An 18419-nucleotide genomic window follows, 5' to 3' on the forward strand; every position below is an offset into this window, starting at 1 on the left:
AGATTCACAATATGAAGCAGAGATGGCGTTGCTTTAAAAAGCTAGGTTAATATTTTATATCAAAACGCCTTGCAGAAATAAATTTATGGGAAACGTATAATAATTCCCTGTTAAAATGTATTTTTAATGCATTACTAAACATTATATCTTAGTCATCAAATGAAGTATATTTACTTTGTTCTAAAGTTAGTTGTGAACGTACTATCTCAAAGAAACCTTATCGTTATCAATGATAACACGTCATTCGTTGATTTGGCTCATACAATGTTATCTACTATAGAAAATCGCACGTAAAAAACATTTTGTTTTATTGTGGCAATCATCTGTTTTAATAGTTTTGTGTGTGAAATATAAAGAAGAAAAGAACAAAAAGTAAAATGTAAAATCGTGTATGGTAGGTTCAATATTATTTTTATTGTAATATAAACCATAAGTTACCTTTTACACTTTTTTAATGAAAGTGAACTCTGTTTGAAATGAGTCTTAAAAAAAGACAATTTAAACTGACTCCAGTACTCGCGAGCCCTCTGAGAGAGTCCATGGGCGGCGGTATCACTTAACATCAGGTGAGCCTCCTGCCCGTTTGTCCCCTGTTCTAAAAAAAACTTTCTTTGGTAACATCACAGTTGCAATGTTGAACTTAAGCGTAGCATTTGAAATCATTGTAAGGCTATCATCAGAATTTTATTCTTGTTAGAAGAGTATTTCCATTGTACAACCCATAACTTTGTAAACAAAACCTGAACCTTTATTTTAATAGATTAAACCATTCTTTAACATAACAATTGATATATTTAATTAAACTTTAACATAACATAGTGGACTTCTTTGCAGCCATTACAGGATTTGTATACATATGGTACTGGAAAAATATTCATCTCTGTTTGCAGTTTCGATATCAGGTGAGCAAGTATATAACGACCTAAATTTAAGTATTCCATAACCACTTATCACAGTTGATAACAGATAAAACTGTGACTATGTGTTTTACCTACATAGTATTAAACATTTGTCGATAAAAAACACAAAATTTAAAACGCCTTAAAATTTATGTATATAATCTTTATTATCATTTCTCATCAACAAAAATTCAAATAATTGGGTTCGCCTTTTCTTTTTCACTAAAATTTTTTTTTTTTGTATTGGCAATTAAACTGGGACAGAAATAAGAAAAAAAAACCGGGAACGAAAAATGTGTTTATTTTAATTTGTTTATATTTACCGGCTATCTGTGCAGAGCCATTTTAGGCTTCCGTCAAAGCGTGACCGGAAAGAAATTTGAACACCTGACTATGACTCAAACAGGAAACAAACTCTACAGTATGATCTCTATTATACTATGTACTTGTAAATACAGATGAAACAGATAAAATATAGTTAAGAATCCTAGTAAATAGTGTACGCCTAGTGGCTTAAGCGTGCGACCTCAACTCCGCGGTCGTGCTTTCGAATACCAACTGTGCACAAAAGGATTATACTTTCGATTTGCTCAATTAACACTTGCTCCTACAGTGAGAACACCGGCATTCCTACAAATCCAAAAATCGTCGAGATTTATCAGGCACGGACGTTTCACGGCTGTTTTCCTACTTGTCTAAAAATTAATAATTGTCAAAGAAAATGATGTGTTCTGTTATTACCTTGCCACAAACGATATCAAATGGATATTTTTGTATTAAATTAGCCGGTATATTATAGCTACTTACAGAGTATGTTTTGAATTATTTAGTTACTCCACGGCAAGCAAACATTTATAGATTAAAAATTATATATGTTATTTTTTACTAATTTCAGGTAGTAATGATCCAGAGACGTGATGATACTATTGCGACTATTAGGAATATGCATCTTTGTTTTATCAACGAAGTCAGAGTTATTAGACTTCGATGACAATACAAGTGAAATATGCTACCTGTGCATATGCAATGACGATAGAACTAGTATTGACTGTTCTAGGAGAGGACTTACCAATCTTCCAGATGGAATCCCAAGAAAGGTAGATACTAAATACATATTTTACTATACATCTCTTTGGAGTGTCTAAGGTCGCTTATAATCTTATCCACATACGAGCAGCCAAATCTAGATAGGTATCAAATGTTTTTGACATATCAGCTCAGTTTATTTAATCTACTAAAGGTAAACCAAAATTTTCATGTCCTGTGCCTGACATAGCGTTTAGTGAAACAGATTCACTTTTCATTTTTATTGATGTGACAAAAAAATAATGTCATTCATTCATTCATTTTAAATTTTGTTTTTCAGGTCAGGAAGCTTAATATTTCAAACAATGAAATATCAATTTTTCCAACAACATTCAGCAAGTTGTATAACTTAGTATCGTTAGATTTAAGTGGCAATCAGCTACTTGAAATACCTCAGAATGCCCTGCAAAATCTAACATATCTCGAAGTTTTAAATTTATCAAATAACAATTTTGAATCATGGATAAGTCTTTATCCAAATGAAATCCTGCAGCCGTTATCTAATTTGAAAATTCTGGATTTGTCCCACAATAAATTTACCACATTAGCGAATTTAGCAAATCAAGAATTATTAATAAGTCCGTCGTTGGAAACACTCATCTTGGACAATTGTGAAATAGAATCAATACACGGAAGATCACCGTTAAGTGGACTGATAAATATAAGAGTATTTAAAATCAACAATAATCCTTTAATGAGATTTCAAAATCTTATCTCACCAACGCTTAAAAGTTTGTATTTAAGTAATTGTAAGCTAAGTTATATTAGCCCTAACGAATTATCATATTTACCATCGTTAGTTTACCTAAAAATGTCACATAATTATCGATTAGAAATATCTTCAACTATTAACACTCTCTCTTCAACGTCCTTAAAATATTTGGATATATCCTATTGTAACGTACTTCAACCTAGTCTCAAAGGTTTTCAGAATTTAAGAAAAGCTATAATTAATCACAATATGATAAGATTACTGCCGGGAAATGAATTTTTTAATAACTCAAAGCTGGAATACCTCGACTTGTCATACAACAACATTGGATCAATTTCTAGTGATACATTTCGAGGATTGACGTCACTTAAATTCTTAGATCTGTCGTGGAATGAAATAGCTCAAATACCAGAAAATAGTTTGTTAGAAATGCCATCCTTGACACAAATGAAATTAGCAAGAAACTATATAACACGAGTTGGATACTTGAAATCTACATCACTATCAATAATTGATATGAGCTCCTGTGAAATAAATACGATAGGAAAGGCATCTTTAGAAGGTTTGCCATCACTCATTGAACTTGATGTATCGCACAATCTTATATCACATATCCCGGATAGTATTTCTTCAAACTCCTTGAAATATCTAAACCTTAACTATAACAGACTGAGCCATATAACCAACAATACCTTTTTCATGTTACCGCGACTCAGTGGCCTCGGAGTGGTTGGAAATCGATTTACAATTATCTGGAGTAGATCTTTCTTTCAGTCTAATCCATACTTAGAAAAATTAGAGCTAAGTGACAATATGTGGCGTTGCGATTGTACGGATGACAATATGTTCGATTTTTATGAATATATTACACTCGAACCGAACAAAAAGGAAGAGTCATACAATTTAATGTGCCATGGACCGCAAGATGCAGTAGGACAAACTTGGTTAGAGGCTTGCTACTTTACATGGAACCCCACAGAGAGAGTACAAAATGCAAAAAGTTTAATATGGTTTATTATTATAATGATTGTAGGATTGGCTCTATGTCTAGTTTTAGTAAATGGAATTAAAACAACAATGAATCGTCGTGTAGCATCCCTTCAAGCAGAAAGAGAAAGACAAGTAGAGGAAGCGAGAGATAGACTTAGGCAGTTGAGAATACGTGCAGAACAGGAGGCGTTATGTAATACGCCAGACCCAAGAGACTTAATAGCCCCACCCACCTACGACGAAGCTCTCTCCATGCAGAAATTGAATGTCTCTTGCTACTCTTTGAATGAAACGGGAACTGGTAAAAGCAGAAGAAAGAGAGGCAGGAGGAAAACTAAGTCAAGTGGTGACTTACTGGAGGATACTGAAGCGCAGGCTGATGTTGAAGACTTGGAACTTACAGAAACTAGTAACAATCGAAGAAGGCGTCGTCGTAGATCTACAAAATATGGCAGTCATGAGATTGCAGAACTAGATCAGTCACCAGGCGCAAGGAGAAGGCTTATGTCAGGTAACGAGTCAGATGATGATAATGTAGTAGTACAAGTAGAAGCTGATCTAGAAAGATCTATGCGGAATAGAAATAGGCGCCATTCTGTTAATGAAGTGCCAAGAGAAAGTGACTTTTAGAAAAAATCTGCTTTATTGTACAAAAGTCATCACGAATAGACATTTAATACTTTTGTAATAAATACGTATTGTAGTCCGTTGGGACTAAAATATACTCCATATTACAAAAAAATATTATTGAGAGACGTTGTGTTGTCCCGATTATATTATATTATATTATTATTAAAATTAATTTTGTTAATATTTTAAGGTGTCTTTTTTAAATCTTATAATATAGACATATGTAATATATTAAACAAGGCAAGCATAAAAATAATTCACTGCGCCATCTTGTGAACACTCATTTAACTAGTACGGAATAATTCGTCTTGCTTATCAAAAAGGTTAAATTCTCGAATAGCAGAATTACTAACAGAATTGTTAGGAGTTGTTAAGAGATGGCGTGATTTACACCGTAACATTTATTTGCCCCGCCAAATTGACAAGCTTTTGTTAATAATAAACCTATCCATATATCCACATGATTGTTCTATATTTTTTGTCCAGCCATAAAAATTATATACATTAAACTTGATATAAGCTCAGATTTAATTTTTTACTACTTTTCCCGCATCACATATTGCCAGCATTGTATTTGTTTTCAATTGTGATTCTCAGATGTTTTCAAAATTGGGCTCGGGCGTTAGTAATATACAGCATATCTGTCAGTTGCATTCTATCCATATTATATGTAATATGTCTTTCTATGGATGTCATGTTTATCGCCGAACCCAATAATTAATCCACAATCAGACCGTGACAGTTGATCGATCTCCTATCTGCATCCCAATAACCAAACCCTACGATGTGGCGACGGATAGAATGCAATCTCTTCGCTCTTTACACTCATATTTGATAACCAAATAAAGTAAATAAAACCGTACAAGTATTAAAATATATATGTCTGTGTTTAAAACATATCAAATAGCATTTTAATTATTAAAAAAACTGGTGTATGTATTAGTATAAGTATAAGATAGGATATCAGTACAGTTGAACTGTCCTTTTCATACAAAGATATATCCACAACGATGACGACATATCGACATATGGATTTTAAAATCCGTCGATTGTATATTGAAATACTTTTGTCAATATTTGGATTAAGGTGTCAATCTCAGATAAAAAATGGATTGAGATAGGTTATTGGGTTTGGGCGTATGTCTACTCTATACTCTCTATACACTCTATGTCTATAAAGGGATTAAAAAAAACACACTTTCAATCAACATTTTATATCGTTCAAAATAAAATTACATCATTTATAAAAAAATTACATTGGAATTATTGTTCTCGTATTTGATCCTTATAAAGATTCATAATATTTATTAAATAAAATATTGGTGTTCAGCATAAGTCACAAGCACGATACGAGATAATAGTTAAATGACAAAACAGGGATTTTTATTGTATTAAAAATAAAAATATGAAATAGAAGTTACTAAGCAAATAACTATCAATATACATTTGTTTCAATCTGCATAACTAAGATTTTACGTTATAGCGTTCCTTACAATAAAATGGTATCACATTCTTAAATACTAAATAATTATAATAATATTACTTAAAGGAACTTATGCTTAAGTTATGAAACGAATCTCTGGTAAGACAGAAAATTATAATAGTGACACCGAACTTTCCATAGTATGTGAGTAATGGATACAACAAGTAAGTACACAACCATTGAAAACTCAACATTGTATCCAGAATTTTTATAGGTGATTTCAAAAAAAGATACAGAGCCTATAGTACCAAAAACGTATCTGGCCTGGTTGTACAAAGTGAGGAAAAATGGAAATTTACTAGCCGTAACTGGGACAGATATATTTCTGGCATACAGGGATGCGATAACAGCCGAGCCTAACGAGGATTCCAATTTTAAATGTAACTCTAAAAATGGCAACATTTTATACACATATTATAAAAATATTCACTTATCGCTCAATATACTCTCATAAATATACTAATAAGTTAAAAATAAAGGCACTGTCGACTACAAACACACTTTGGCAGTACTTAATACACAGTCAATACCTTCATACCATTTACGAGTCCCCCTTAATTGACACACATACGCTTAAATCACAGAATTTTGCCAATATTATAATTAGTATAAGTTTGTTATTAGACACCGATATATACAATCCCTTAATGTTTTATTATTGAACTAAATTTCAAGTAGCTGACTTGCGTGCGTTTCCATCGACTGAAGGTGTAATAATTATATCTCCTGCGTTAGATCTGCTCCTAGTAACTAGCACTGGAGTTTTAGGTTTCGGAGTTTCCGACATTTTGATTCGAACTCTGCCCATATCAGGTGAGTAAACAGGCACATATTCCCGAGATGGTGACAGGTAGTCTGAATCATTGGCTCCATTAATTAGTGGTTGCGAAATATCAGAGCCTCCAGTGCCATTTAATCTGGGTGAATCATCATCAATAGGAACAAAGATGTCTTCACTAGAAAGAGAATGTCTGTTACCAGATGTTGGTGATGCTGGGTCGGAGTCAAAAGAAGTTTCTTGTTGTAAAACTGGGTCTTCAATTAAATTATTATCCTTAGAGCTACTTTTGTTTTGATTTGTGTCTCGTGGGCTGTCAGTCCTTAGGTGTTTCTCATCATTCTGCTTAATCCCATTTCCTACGTCTCCGTTTTCATTTTTCTTCACATTATTTTCATGTGTTGGTACTAATTCATATCTTCCGTTAGTCTTTTTATCAATAGGCGCCACTACTGCAGCTGGCTTTCCTAATAACGATTTATTCATGTCAACCATTTCTTTTGAAGCTTTTTCTACATCGCGTTTTTGTTGCCTAAGAAGTCTTCTATCTCTACGTTTACGCATTTGTCCTTTTGTTATTGCAAAACCAATTAATCCGACTAATAGAACGACTATTAGAGCTATACATACATAAGTTCCTGTTTTGTGAGGCGTTACTGTTTCTTCAGTATTCGGTATTTGACCTAAAACTTCTGAAGCCTGAGTTATTCGTATTTGTTCTGATACGGTAGTGTCTCTTGTTATTTGGGGTGTTACTGCTTTTTCAGTCATGACTTCAGCATTAGCACTTCGACTGTGCCAATCAACTCCACCTTGATAAATGGATGGTGGTTCTGGAATGGGGAATTCTGTTGTGCTTCCATTGATGTCTTCATCATTTTCAAATATTTTATGAACCGGTTCCGGATTAAACTCCTCAAATACAGGAGTTGTAGTTTCTGGTAATCTTTCAGTCTGATCTTCGTAATCAAAAGCAAAAAATCCATCACCCGAACCCTCTCCAGATCCTTCTAAGGGATTTTCTGTTGTTGTAATATTATTAGCGGGTAATATTTCTTCAGAAACCATAAGATTACCCAATATTTTTTGCTCCTGAACTGGTTCAATAATATCACTTATTGTCGTGCTTTCAGCTTCACCAGAACCCTCGATTTCAGTTAAAGGAGAAGAAGTTGACAAGCGACCCACTTTCATAAACTGTACGCTATCATCGTCGTCAGAGAGTTCTTCACCGTGAATGATACTTCCATCCTCTAAGTCGTTTCCAGATACTAAGGACATAGATTTTAATGCTGAAGTTTCCTCTCCAATTCTTACAGCATCAATTGGTTGGTCACCCATCATCATATCCATAAAATCCGATTTAGCAGCTTTACATATATCTTTCGTTTTTAATTCTAGCCAGGAACGGCCTTTAAGTCTCAATGGAGTTTGACATTTAACATCATCTATGTACACATTTAAGGATAATAAGTGGTCCCGAGCAATAACATTATCACAAGAACAATGTAGGGGATTTCCTTCAAGTTCCAAATGTTCTAGACTGTTCAAATGTGTTATATCAGAAGGCACGTCTTCGAGTAAATTATTTGTTAAATCTAAAGAGCTCACGCTCTTTGGTAAATGCACTAGTGCCAACTTTTGAAATCTATTGTTAGCCAGATTTAAATGTACTAGTTTTCGTGCATTATGTAAAAATTTATTGATCTCTGTAAGGCCATTTGTGGATAAATCTAGTGTAACAACTTCAGTAAGTTTATCTAATTCATGAGTTATTTTAGTTATATTGTTGTGCGAGAGATCTAAAATATTAACATTATGGTGTTTCTGACGTAGAGTGTATTTGTAAAGCTCTGCTAGGTTGCTGCACGTGGCCCGGTGCAAGCCATCTCTCGTGGTACTGCAAACACAGCTTTTCGGGCAGATGGCAGCCAGACATGAATTCAGAAGTAGGGACACCACTATGAAGCAAGCAGATATACGCAGCCACGCCATGTTGTAGCTTTGCGCCATCTGAAAAGACAATACATCCTTTTAGTACAGAAAACGACAAAACAATTTCATAATTCACAATATTTTGGCAAAAGAACTGCGAATCATTGTCACAGTGATACAGAGTCGCCTCTCGTCAAATTCTGTTTTATTTATATTCGTAAATCCTCGGTGCACTTGGCCGGCGCGCGGGCCAGAAGTAGTTCAATGTTAGAGGCAGGAAGCAGACTGTTAACCATTTGTGCGAATGTTACCAGTTACACTGTCTTCGCGGGAGACGCCTAAGTGGACAATATTGCACAATACCTAATTGACTTAGTGTATATACTAGAAGCTTGAATTGTGATATAAAATTTTGAAAAGTAAATAAAATTACAATCATAATTTATACCTTAAGGGAAAAATACAATACAACCGTTTTTAACATTCAATATAACCTCCAAATTGCACAAAAAATAAAGAACAACATTTTAGACATATATAACTATATTAACAGATGCGAGTTCCTGAAAGCTACTCATCTGATTGCAAAAACCCGCATAGCTAATAATAAGATATATGTATATAAAAGAGTTAGGAGGAATTAAGGAATTCAATACTACGGCTCCTATTGCAACAAAAATATGTACCATTAAAGACGTCATTTAACTATATTACCTTAGTTTCATATATAAGTTATGGTTCACTGCAAAGGTTTAATAAAAAGAGGTAAAACATTTTATAGAACCTCTTATAAAGTCAAAAACTATCAAGAACGATTCTTTGAGGCATTTTTTTCCAGAATTAAAATTTAAAACAAAAAAAACTTTGAAACAAAAATAAACTTTCCTATAAAGAAAAATAGTCAGTGGAATCAAACGCAATATTTTGGCTCAACATTGGTTACATGTCACACACACACACACATCAATAGTTATAGATAGAAACACAAGATTTAAACTGGCCTTTGTAATATTTAATTGAAAGGCTGTATTATGAAATAATGAGTCACAAAGGTCGTTGCAACGGATATACGAACAGACATAACGACCTTGGACATTAAAACGTGTCATAATGTTCCGATTTTTATGTCCTTTTATAGAGATTTTAAATTTCGAATGGTTGTAAACTTGAAACAAATTTAACCTATTTACAGGGTCATATGTATTTGTTGAATTATTTAACAAGATTAACGACCGTTTCACAGAATTATACATATATTGTCTTTTGTTTTCTAACCTGTACACACACATTCATTGTGTCTGCATATTAAAAATAACGTTTATCAAACATATGACAAATAGTTTTATTTGTTAAAGCATATCTGTTTCTAACTCTATACTAACTCCAAATCACGCAAAATTCATTCAATATAAACTTATTGACTGAATTTTGCGCGATTTAATTCATATTAAAAGATTTAGAAACAGATATTCTTCATGAAACCATAAATCAATGTATGTTACTTCATTAATTACAAAAGAGAATTTTCTCCTGGCTTTCGCGTCATAATGCAATAACTGAAGATCGGCTTTCCAACAAGGTAACTTACGTCATTGCATGTATCACAAATTATCAGTATCTATAATCTATTTCTACCTATAATTATCACAGATTAATAAAATTACAAGCAGGGTATAGGCAGGCATGAAACTTACACTGTTATTACTTCTTTCGTTTTGTACTTGAATTTAATATAGTTAGCGAGTTTTACAGTCTGTATGAATTTCTCGGTTTTATAGTTTTTATATTAGATAATAATTTAATGTAACTTTGAACTTCTTAAGGTGTTTTTGAATATGCTTTAATGAATATGTAGTACTAATAAGTAAGCACTTATACCAATATTTTACGCAATCGTGGTCTTAACGGTGAAAGTTATGTTAAAAAAGGTCACCTCTCTTAGACTTTTCGTCGCCAATTAAATATAGGATTTGCATTAAACTTAATTTTGAATTTTATTATGAGCGCTTTTTAAGAGTCAAAGTAAGCTAAAGCTAAATATTGTTTATTCCCAATTTTAGCTATTACAGGCTTCTTTAATGATTGAACGTAAGAAATGCCCATAATAAGCAGAGCATCCAAGCTAGCATCAATCAATCAAATCAAAAATCATTTATTCATATAGGTTGTTACCTATATGAATAAAGTGTACATTATGTTTAATGTACACTTATGAACGTCAAAAAAAAAGAAATATACCAAAAACATGAATACGAAATTTTCCCAAAGGATATGTTTAAATAGTATTAAAGTGTCACTGTATAACCTTGTCACCAAAACTGTGTGCGTCACTTAAATGAACATGAGATCAGAGATAACGCAAGTTCCACTTAGTTTACGTCATCAAAAAACCAAATTCACAAACCTCAAGAGAAATCTATTTGTTAAGAAAAGACGTCGAAGGTTTACGAAATTGTCGTATTCCAGAATAATAAAAAAAACTGTAGCTTCTTGTAAAAAGCACGCCCATTAACTTCAATTTACTGCAAGAAATTTCGTTATAAATCGGGGAACAATGTTGCCAATTTCGGGGCTATTTTTAAATGTTTAATGATACTGGCAAGTTTGCTCATTGTTCTGTTCAAAAACTGTTTCATTTTCATTTCACTTGTTAATGTCAACTTTCTACTGGAAGACCTTAATTTAGACTACGTAAATAAAGCGAAAGGTCAACAAACACACCTCAGCTTCCTTATTAAGTTGTTTTTTTTAAATCCTTTTTGGGAAAATGACCTTAAGTCACCGAAAATGTTGTGCAGAGTTTATCAGTTACAGATTTATCGCAATACTATAATTTATGTGAAATATACACTTACTGTACTGTACACTCTTCTATCCCTAATTATCTATTTGTTTAACCTTCAAATCGAGTAAATAAAATAAACACGGAAGCAAAGATGTGTTACAAAACAATTTTTCTTAACACAACGTACAGAATAAAGTTTTCGTTAGCTAATTTATTATAGACTTAACAACATTCCTCGGTTTTATTTAGAATCAAACACACTTGAACTTGTAGCGTTATTCCGTGTGGGTGAAGTAATAAATCTTTATTTCGAGATGGCGAGCAAATTACATTTGAAGCAAATTACACTTGATCCTTAAATAATTTAGGCTGCTTTTAAGAGAATGCTTAGTAACGATAAGGCCGCCAATATCATCATGTTAGTGTTATTATTTAATTGTCTTTAAAAAGTGTGAATTAATAAATGAATACTTCTTTCTCGCATAGACTGTATTTTTTTAATATTGAGGCTAATATGTTTACCTAGCAAGAAAAGGATGACAGAATGTAGAAATATTCTTTTACAATACCAATGAGTAACACGTATATAAATTATATTATATAAAAAATCATAATCTTCTAAACACTTAAAAAAATACTAAAACACTTCACAATACTATTTAATGTGCATTCATTAAATTATTTAACCGTTCTTTATGTTCCGTAGATATGTAAGACGAATGCAATAAACTCGCGTTTATATCCGAATTAAAGAAATATTTTAAGAGCCGTTATTAAAATTTTACAAATTTTTATTAATAAAGAGAAGCAATTCGATTTCAAGTACCAATATCCTTAACTGTCTACAATATCTAAGTTTACAAGTATATTAAAAAGTCCATTATAGCTGTATTACAAAAGTAATTTCCTTTAAGCTATAAAATCTCTCGCCCCTTTTCTTAATGCCGTCTGTTTTATGCGCGTGCGCATTTCGTCGTAAACCTTGTTCGGAATTCCGTTCAATACAAGTGCAAAGCTAAATTCAATTATTTAGACATCATCACGTGACAAGTCATGACTATCCATATTTGACATTCTCCTTTGAATTAGTTGATATGGAATATTGTTTAGAGTATAGTATTTCCATTGGTAATCAATTTAAGCTACTCAGGAGAGACAGAAGAGAGAAGAAGGAGACAGTATGTCTATTAATTTTTTTGGAATCCAGTAGTATTTTAGTTAATGGTTACAAACATTCAAAAAATATAAATGTTTCGGTCTACAAAATAAGTAGAGGATATACTTTAACCAACTTAGAAGGTTAAGTTCTGCAGTAGATATATGTTTAGAAGATTAATAATGTAAAAAAAGCGTCGCTAGTACCTTTTAATATCCGTTTTGTAATCATTTGTTTTTCTATTACAAATTATTTCTACTTCTACGTGCCAGACACATGCCGTCAACCTTTTCGGTCTAAGTAATTTAGATCCAAAAGGTTGCCGGTTTCCTAACGATGTTTTTCTTTACCATACGAACGAGTGGCATGCAAAATTCATTTATGCATAGGTGGAGGCCAAACCCTATAACCTCAGGGAGGAGAGTCGCTGAAGCAACATTACTCCAAGAATCTTCCTGCTCCTTCTCATTTAATTTACGATATATACCTACAATTACTAACATTATAATGTGAGACATTTAATAACAAAGCTATATTTTATTGATTCACCAGCCGTGTAATTCATCATATCACTTCGCACTTCTTAAAACGGATATGGAAAAGTACAAATATTAAACAAATGAACAAAGAGACTTGCGAGAAGTGCACAAACATACATTCAAAGTATCAAACAATCTCGGATTTCTTCGAGTGAAAACTGGAATTTATTTGCGGTAAACGGCCAAGGTGATCTCCCATTGGATTGTGTCCAAACACATTAACTGCACTCGTTTTTTAATGTAATTTTATAAAAGTTTCGTTGTCACGATTATAGATGGCGACGGTGTTTATAATCTCGTATCGCTTCTAAAAGTAACTCACCAGAGTTCACGTTATTAAAGCGCAAAAAATAGCTTTTTGTTTGTGCTTTATTTTAATTTTCACCCTGTAGGTTCTAACTAATGTGGTTTTTAAAATTTGGTGACATTGGGACTAATGCCATACATACTTAAAATCTATAAATATGTTTCTGGTAACCCCTCATTAAAACGTAAATTCCACTTTGATAAAAAACAAAACACGTAAACATATTTAAATTGAAAACTGTTTTTAATTTTGAACAACATCTTTTAACGATAAAATAATTTGGTTACTTTGAATTACATATATACATTTACTGCGCTGTGTGTGTACTACATTTGTTTAATTAATCCCTCTAATACTTCCAATTTTAATGCAAATAAATAATATATTTCTTTATTTAATAATTAATAGCGTTAAACTAATCTCATTGTAGTCAATAACTATCATGGCATTATAAAAATATCGTATTACCTCATTATTCTACGTAAAATGTATTGTGCGAAAGTGACATTTTCCTCAATAAAATTAACCAGAAGTCATCACACAAATTGGTAGATATAACGTACCTACAAACAAACACTTTGAATGAAGATAATATATGCTTATTGTTTACGTTCTGGTCCCAATTGCATAAATTGAACCTCCACTAACCCAATTTTGAACAATACATTGCAGTACAGCATTCTGCCCACTGCACATTGTTTATTAGTTTATTATCATTGGAAACTTGGCAAACATGCGTCAGACGCACGTCAAACTTTTTTGTGACTCGGTATAAATACCTGTTATTATGATACAACGTATCAACATATTTTTCACAAAAAAATATGGTATTCGGTTACAAATTACTGTCTAGCAGCGTTTTTTAGTGAATTAGTAAAAAAGTAATTTTGCCGGTTCACCCTCAAAGTACTAGTTTTACTTTAAATTATGACTGTAATTACAATTAAGTATATATTTCTGGAACAAGTAGTATGTTTTATGTATATCATACTAAATAAACAGATAATACGTAATACTATTTAAAAGGTTTACATAAACAAATAAGTATTATCATATATCACTTTTTATTTCTGTCCTAAAATACAATATTTTTATATACATACATGTATAATAAATATATGGTTATAACCACGATGATAAAATGACTTTAAGATGAACATACTCTCACTTATTTGAACAGCATCCACCACTAAAAGATGTTGCCGGGTTTCGCGAAGTGTTACGCAAGATTTACACGGTAAATTGGTTGATAATAATAATTAAATGACACAAAGACCCAGTAACATAATGAGTAAATTGGAATTTTGTGGCAGGTTGCCAATGAAACAGGTGCGGATGTTTCCCAGACGACTAGCCGCCGGTTTGACTCTCGGACGAAATAATTAGATTCTAATTTTAAACTTTTTTAAAGAACTGTATAATAACTCTACTGTGTGTACCAGTGAACTATTCGAAAACTGAATTGCACTAATGTTTTGTATTATCTGTGATAGAGTTTCCATATGCATATAATTTATAATATATATTTTATTTATAATATATAATTATTAATAATAATAATTAAGCCTCATCTATTCCTATAGCAATATTATTTACAAAAGACACACATAACTACTTATATGCAAAAAAGCTATATTTTTTCAAGGCATCATAATTAGTCGTCATTTGGCTCCATCTCTTTTGATCTTGAGCATTTTTCTGCCAATCTTGTGTAAGCCTGTGTGCATTTATTTTAACCAACAAAAAATAATATACAATATTAATACATATTTAAATTGCGTTAATGATTTAAGATACATGCAACAAAGTAATTAATTAATAAATTTTAATCGATGTAGGTAAAATGGCCGATTCTTTACTTAACAACTGAAATGCCATTCGGACTCAAGAAATTATTGGAATAAACAATAATTTTGCTTGTGATAAAGTTGATAATAATTAATTGATTAAAAGCATTCAAAAATGTAAATAAAGACTATGGTTACGTTTCATTGTTACATAATTTTAAATGTTACTGCATATTTGAAAGAATCATTTAAGGAACTGAAACGATTTTTCATTGTATTAACCTTGATTTGTCTAAGATAAAATAAAAAAAAAGTAAAAATATACAAACAATGTTAATAAATTAATAAAAATATACCTACACTGGGGTTTTATGTAATGTATCCTACAATTCCGACTCAATAGTAAAATGATAGGCCTTAGGTGATTAACAAACTTGATTATTAAAAAAAGGTGTTCTCATCATTAAATAAATATGACTACGTGACTAGCTAATAAGTGCTGTCTAGATCCGTTAGATATATATTTGCCTAAATAGAACGTTGTTTGATGTAAGATTTATCAATACATCTTTCGGAGAATTCATAGCGGAGTATAAGATTTCCTTTTTGTTCGTTTAACTGCATTTATTTTAATCTACACTTAATATCATACAAAGAAAATTACCATTAGGTCCTCAACGAAATCGCATTCCTGGTGTCGCTATTGGAACTTACAGTTACCGGCATTCTAATCGATAGCCAGTAGTTATGTGTAACTAAACATGCGCCATTTTTTACTGCTCAATTACAACCACAACATTTGTTAATTTTGGTCAGGCAACGTCCTAAAGTAAACTATATACGTGCTATGTTTTTTTTAATAATATTTTACTCTACTCCCCTGCCATCGTGTCCAGGGACTTTATATATCTCACAATTTTTTTTTATTTTTTTTTTTTCAACAAACACTACGTTCTATGTTTTCAATTAGTACAATATATAAAAACATAAATTTAATTCACGTTTTGACGGTTATAACACGATAACAGATCCTTCAAGATGGCCGTGATAATATTAAATTCTCATTTATCATTCTAAATTTACACATTCGTTGTTTTTTACTGTGATTACAACAGGATATGTTTGACGTAAGGATGGCGTTGGATTAAACGTATTATCAATTAGACGTCACGATAATTTTATTGTCAAGATATGGAGATACTGTTCGTAGTAACGTATCCAAAGTCTAATGAATAAATATCATTTTGTATTATTATTAATTAAGAAAACCTGCATCAATATTAAAGGCAGCGATGACTAGTGACTCATAGTTAGGTATAATTTTTAATATTGGTTATTAATAATATATGCCGTGAAAAGTGATCAGAAATTTATTGACTCACAGGTTCCAGCGAAGTAAAGTATACTTAAGTCTAAGTATACTGAACAAAAAATTACAAAGAATTTAATTTAACCAAAAAATGGTCGATTATGATAATGTGTGTCTGAATGAGGACCTTTTATCTGAATATAAAACAAAGACTAAAGAATTAAAAGAGGCAGTTTTTTAGTATAATACACCTCATTTGATTTATATTGGTCTAGGATTGGATTCTGATTCTAATTACATTCACCAATCTGTTTCGTTTGATTCTGTTTTTTGGGACTGCTTGTTAATTCATATCAAACTATATATTATATCAACTGATTCTAAAAATGTCTCATGTTCACATGTTATTTTAGGTTGTGTGAAAAAAAACTGTTTATGACAAATTAGTGTTTTTGTCCAGCACTTACACTAATGTGCCATTGGATGGGTCGACTTTTTGTGTGTTAACAAAAAGCGTCAACATGATATTTTTGGAATACAACAAGATATTGCGACAACATGTTACTGCTTCTGATTAGTAAACGAAAGTTTTAAATATGTATTAGCAACAAAAATTAGTGGCCATTAGGTGAATCGCTAATTGCAACTAATACTATATACATCATACTATATTTTGATGAGCATTTGAAACTCGGTTTATGTTCTTTTGATTCTATGAGTGAATTTAAAGCTCAATCGTACTGTCAAGAAAACATCGTGAGGAAACCTGCATGGCTTAGACCTCACATACTTGCCTTTTTAAGGATAAAGCAACAAGTATCTGGGTACAAGACTAAGTGTTTTTTTTTGGGTCAGGTAAGGCTTCCGAATAATAACCATATATTCGTTGCATGTCTGCTATTGCCAAGAGAAAACAACCTATGGGAAATACAGCATAGAGTTTTTATAAACACTGGGGTGACATAGTGGCAATGTAGAGAAAATACATTTAATACTTTTTCTATAAATACTATTTGAGAAACGAATTCATACTTATTTTTCAATGTTTCTGTAAAAATGAATACTTAAAAGACTGACTCATGTAAGTAGGTGTGATCTGATGTCACTTCTGTGTACATAATCTGTGGCTAGAATTTGAATCATTTGTTTTGCGAAAAATTATACGATGATCGCATTACTACTATTGTTTAATTAAAAAGACAATTGCTAGTAAGTCATATGCAGCTTTTGTTTTTTATTATAACAGTCTAAATAGTATTCAATGCTATGAATTATATAATAATAATAATAATTATAGAGGACACTCAAAGTCTAGACTAGCCGATTGTAAATTGGTAAAATAGACCGGTGATTTAATAATTCAAGTAAATATTTAGTATCAATTAGGTAACTTAAACTCTTGCTGTAAAAGGACACGGCTAAGCCACGGTATAATTAAATATATATTAAATAATTTTAGGTAACATCTATAATGTGTCGCAAATATTTTTTAACGATAACCTTTCAGACGTGTACTCTCATAAAAAAATTATAAACACTTTTAGTAATTGTTCTGATAATACATAATATTCTTATCAAGGTTAATTATTACTTTATCAGGTGATGATATTTAAAAGTTTATGACTTAATGAATTATAAGGTAAACAATATTATATTCAGGTGCATGAGTAGAATGCAAAAGTTTTATGTTAAGAAAGCAAGTATAAATATGAATAATAAATAAATAGAAAACATACTTTTAATATAATTGTATAAAAGGAATAATTAGTTTCTTTCAAGAAAAGAAAGAGTTTAATTCTCAAAAGCCAGGAACGCGCTTGAATCTTGTAGAGATCCCCGTTAATGTTCACTAGATTCCCATTTTGCATAAATATTAAACCAATAAAAGGAATTAAATCGTTACAATACAGATGCAAGTGTCGAAACTTGACGACAACTTCTATTGTTTTCCCTGTCTCTCTCGTATCATTTTGTTAATAGATAAAGGAGACAAAACATATCATATATCTTAACTAGAGTGAGT

At 31.6% G+C, this 18419-nt stretch overlaps 2 protein-coding genes across 3 annotated transcripts in view; one reads left to right on the top strand and one right to left on the bottom strand.

Moving 5' to 3' along the window:
* Positions 1 to 240: 240 nt before the first annotated feature.
* Positions 241 to 4843, top strand: LOC123690011 (leucine-rich repeat-containing G-protein coupled receptor 4-like). The gene is made up of 4 exons (XM_045632410.1): positions 241 to 394; positions 835 to 902; positions 1795 to 1996; positions 2266 to 4843. The coding sequence occupies exons 3-4, from the start codon at positions 1817 to 1819 to the stop codon at positions 4315 to 4317; spliced, it is 2232 nt and encodes a 743-aa protein (XP_045488366.1). The 5' UTR covers positions 241 to 394; positions 835 to 902; positions 1795 to 1816; the 3' UTR covers positions 4318 to 4843.
* Positions 4844 to 5515: 672 nt separating this feature from the next.
* LOC110994910 (protein windpipe) overlaps positions 5516 to 18419 on the bottom strand; it is a 30793-nt gene continuing 17889 nt past the window's right edge. For both annotated transcript variants that reach the window (XM_022261830.2, XM_022261829.2), the window contains exon 3: positions 5516 to 8591. In XM_022261830.2, the coding sequence (XP_022117522.2) occupies positions 6471 to 8591 (2121 nt within the window). In that variant the 3' untranslated portion in view covers positions 5516 to 6470. The remainder of the gene's footprint in view (positions 8592 to 18419) is intronic.

Source organism: Pieris rapae, chromosome 1 (genome assembly GCF_905147795.1).
Source record: "Pieris rapae chromosome 1, ilPieRapa1.1, whole genome shotgun sequence".
Lineage (NCBI taxonomy): Eukaryota > Metazoa > Arthropoda > Insecta > Lepidoptera > Pieridae > Pieris > Pieris rapae.

Excerpts from the sequence above, each read along its gene's own strand:
- LOC123690011 (XM_045632410.1), top strand. The coding sequence starts at position 1,817 with ATGATACTATTGCGACTATTAGGAATATGCATCTTTGTTTTATCAACG. Across the intron at positions 1,997-2,265 it reads CAGATGGAATCCCAAGAAAG|GTCAGGAAGCTTAATATTTC; the intron begins GTAGATACTAAA and ends TTTGTTTTTCAG.